General features: G+C 47.2%; 1 protein-coding gene across 1 annotated transcript; it reads left to right on the top strand.

The window, feature by feature from the left end:
- Positions 238–1,058, top strand: LOC110431081. The gene is made up of 2 exons (XM_021449775.1): positions 238–479; positions 605–1,058. Exons 1-2 carry the CDS (start codon positions 238–240, stop codon positions 1,056–1,058), a joined length of 696 nt encoding a protein of 231 aa, XP_021305450.1.

The following is a 4,507-nucleotide window of genomic DNA, read 5'->3' as shown; positions in this document are numbered from 1 at the left end:
ATTGTCTAGGTTTACTGTACATGCGCAAGGCTCAAGTCTGTCAAGCAGGTGCTGTAGGTTGTTGCGTGATTCTGTGTACATGAGAAGTAGGAGATTATCGTAACAAACCATCCTATAAATGCCACATAGGGGGCTTTTACCTATCTATATAACACGGACCGAGAGCCCAAGATAGGGTCATCTCGTTAACCCCAATTTACATGGTATCTGGAGCCTATCTCCCTATAGAATCGATCCATGTCGCAGTCATCATCTGCCGCCGTCGCGACCACGGCCTTTTCGCTCGGCTTCATACCGGTGATGGAGAAACTCATTTGTAGCGACTTCGCTATGTGGCGCGCCCAGGTCGAGTCGGCCATCAGAGGTGCCCATCTTGGTCGCTTCATCAAGGCGTCGGCCAAGCCGCCGGCGGAATTCCTCGAGACCGACGAGAAAGTCGACAAGGACGGCAAGGCCATTGATCCGCTGCCCAATCCAGAGTACGATGGCTAGATGGCAAAGGATCAAACTGTCATGAGCTATCTCTTCGGTTCGCTCAGCAAGAAGACCTTCATGCGGGTCTCATCTTCCAAGACCGCAACCGCGCTCTAGGCTGCAATTAAAGGGCTGAACGCGGCACAATCTCGTGCGCGCGTGATCACCACCCGTATGTGCTGGCGAACGCGTCCAAGGGGACGTCGTCGATCGCCGACTACTTCGCCAAGATCATGGGCCTTGCCGAGGATATGGCGTCGGCAGGGCGTAAGCTGGAGGACGAGGAACTGGTTTCCTACATCCTCGCCGGACTCGGCGCAGACTACAACCCCGTCGTCTCCGACATTGCTACACAGGTTGAACCCATAACGCCCAGTGAACTCTACACTCAGTTAGTCAGTTTTGATGAACACATGGAGCTGCGAGGTGGAGGAACCAACGTCTCGGTGAATATGGTGGCCAAGAGAGGCCGCAGTGGGGGAAACTTCTCCAATCCACAACAGAACCGTGGGGGAGGTGGTCGTGGAGGCGGCGGTCACGGTGGCCATGGACGTAGCGGAGGCGGCCGCGGCCCTAACTTCTAGCAAGGTGTCTTCTGCCAGTTATGCATCAAGGAGGGACACACTGTTGTCCATTGCTTGAAGAGATTCACCGCCAACTATAATGGCCCACCGCCGAAGAATGCACAGGCGGCCACCACCTCATACGGAGTCGACCCCAACTAGTATGTCGACTCTGGCGCTACTGATCACGTGACAAGCAAGCTGGAGAAGCTCACAATGCGTGACAAGTATGGCAGCCAAGATCAAGTCCACTCCGCCAACGGTGTAGGTATGGGCATTGATCATTTTGGTTCAAGTGTTTTGCGTACCCCAACTAGCAGTATCCATCTTCGAAGAATTCTTCACGTTCCACAAGCTAGTAAAAATTTGTTATCTGTCCATCGTCTTGCATGTGATAATAATGCATTTCTTGAGTTTCATCCTAACTATTTTTTTATCAAGGAGCAGGGTACGAGGAAGGTCATCCTCAGGGGCCAATGTGAGGGTGGACTGTACCCGCTGAAGTCATGTTAATCCGAGTCGATTCAGAATAAGCAAGTGCTTGCTGCCGTCAAGCCGTCTACCACCCTATGGCATCATCGTTTAGGCCATGCTTCCACTTCAGTAGTCCAGCAAGTCATTAATCGCCATAGGCTTCCATTTGTTAGAAATGCAAATAAGAACATGATTGTGATGCATGTCAGATGGGCAAGAGTCATCATTTGCCCTATCCTAAATCCACTAGTGTATGCACTAGACCATGGATCTTATTTTTTTAGATGTTTGGGGACCTGATCCCGGGTCTGTTAGTCGCTATTCATATTATGTCAGCTTTATTGATGACTTCCGCAAATTAACTTGGATATATTTCCTTCAGCACAAATTTGAAGTGTTTTCTTGCTTCCGTAATATCTAGCCACTCGTAGAACGGAAATTTGATTGCAAAATTTGTGCCATGCAAACGGACCGGGGCGGTGAATACCAGTCCATGCATTCCTTCTTCACACGCATTGGCATAGAACATCACGTGTCCTGCCCACACACACCAGCAAAACGGTTCAACTAAACGCAAGCATTGCCATATCGTAGAGGTTGGGTTATCCTTGCTCACTTCTACAACCGTTTTTCTTATAAATCGGCTTCCGTCCAAAGTCCTTGCTAATGAAAATCCCTATGAACGCTAGTGAACAACCTGATTATTCCTTCGTGCGCACTTTTGGGTGTGCTTGTTGGCTGAATCTAAGACCATATAACGCACGCAAGCTCGAGTTCCGTTCTAAGTAGTGTGTGTTCCTCGGGTATAGTAATCTCTATAAGGGGTTTAAGTGTTTGGACCCTTCTATTGGGCGTGTATACATCTCGCGTGATGTGGTCTTTGATGAGAATGTATTTCTTTTCTCACGTCTTCACCACAACGCCAGTGCTCGGTTTCAAGTTGAACTATCACTCCTTCCTGATATTTTACTCAATCCTAATTCTCAATTTGGGGATACAATTCTATTTGACCAATGTGATGCTAATCAACCCCTGTCTCACCATGGCACCAGTCATAGTTCATCTGTGGATGTAACAGGAACACACAGGGCTCAACGCAATGAAGAATCTGCTCCAAATTCGTCTAGAAACATGTGTCATTTTGTGTTCCTTAGTGGGAAACGGGACCGACATGGAGACACGGCCCTCTATGCACCTCATACTCAAAATCTGCTCAAGCTCTTCCAAGATCAATGCGGGATGTGCTGCACCAACCGCACATAATGACGACGACGGGCGGGGTCACGATGGACTCCTCTGGATCTTCTGCGACTCCTTCGCCAACACACGCCTCTGCAACACCTGTGAACCAGCCACATTAGTGATGGGGGGCAGGTTCTGTCGCCTACTGCTCCTGTCGCCGGCGTATCTGATTCGCTCGGATCTGGTATGGCTGCTGCTACTGGTGTGGATTCTGTGGCTTCAGCTAGAGAAGAAGCCGCACGCCCAGTCACGCACGCGCAACACGGTATAAGTAAACCTAAAGTCTATACTAACGGAACAGTATGATGGGGTATGCTGCTATCTTCTGATGTAGGTGAACCTTCATCTCTCAATGAGGCGCTGCAAGATCAAAATTGGGTCATTGCAATGAACCATGAACATAGTGCATTGATGCGAAACAAAACATGGCACCTTGTGCCTCCTCCCAAGAGGAGGAACATCATTGATAGTAAATGGGTCTATAAGATCAAGCGAAAGGCGGACGCCATGATTGACAGATACAAAGCACACTTGGTAGCCAAAGGTTACAAGCAACGCTATGGAATAGACTATGAAGACACATTTAGCCCGATTGTCAAAGCTGCCACAACCCGACTTGTGTTATAAGTGGCAATATCGAAAGGGTGGTCCTTGCGACAATTAGATGTTCAAAATGCCTTTCTTTGCGGTATGCTTCAGATATTGTGCAACATGCTGGAATGAAGAATTGCAAGCCAGTTGATACTCCCTTGTCTACAACCGAGAAGTTGAGTGCGTCAGAAGGAGTTGTGCTTAGACCTGATGATACAGTGAAGTATAGAAGCATAGTGGGTGCCCTCTAGTACCTTACACTCACTCGACCTGATATATCATTTGTGGTTAATAAGGTATGTCAATTCCTACATACCCCGACTATGGTACATTGGAGTGTAGTTAAAAGAATCTTGTGGTACGTGCAAGGGACCTTGAAATTAGGTTTAAAAATCAGAAGATCAGATTCTATGATGGTCAGTGCTTTCTCAGACGCTGATTGGGCTGTATGTGTTGACGATAGGAGGTCAACGAGAGGATTTGCAGTGTTTGTTGGGCCGAATCTTGTATCGTGGAGTGCTAAAAACAACCAACTGTCTCTAGATCAAGTATTGAAGCAGAATACAAAGCGTTGGCTAATGCAACTGACTTCATGTGGCTTCAGCAATTGATGACAAAACTTAAGATCAAACATCCTTCTGCCCCCCGTCTTTGGTGTGATAACATTGGCGCAAGGTACCTGTCAGCGAATCCAGTTTTTCATGCGAGAACAAAACACATAGAAATTGACTTCCATTTTGTGCGGGAGCGAGTAGCTCAAAGGCTACCGGATATATGCTATGTTAATACTCACGATCAGCTTATTGATGGCTTTACTAAGCCTTTGCCGTTGTCCAAGATGAGAACATTTAGGTTCAATCTCAACCTTGTTAGTGGCTGAGATTGAGGGAGGATGTTAGACAATAGAGTATTGTCTAGGTTCACTGTACATGCACAAGGCTCAAGTCTGTTGAGCACGTGCCGTAGGTTGTTGCGTGATTCTGTGTACATGAGGAGAAGTAGGAGATTGTTGTAACAAACCATCCTGTAAATGCCATATAGGGGGCTTTTCTCTATCTATATAACACGAACCAAGAGCCCAAGATAGGGTCATCTCGTTAACCCCAATTTACACCTCTATTTCAAATTATAAATCATTTTAACTTTTTTAGTTCATATATTTT

Source organism: Sorghum bicolor, chromosome 10 (assembly GCF_000003195.3).
Source record: "Sorghum bicolor cultivar BTx623 chromosome 10, Sorghum_bicolor_NCBIv3, whole genome shotgun sequence".
In the NCBI taxonomy this organism is placed as follows: domain Eukaryota; kingdom Viridiplantae; phylum Streptophyta; class Magnoliopsida; order Poales; family Poaceae; genus Sorghum; species Sorghum bicolor.
Note: the sequence above shows the minus strand (reverse complement) of the source record. Positions and strands in the feature narration are given on the sequence as shown.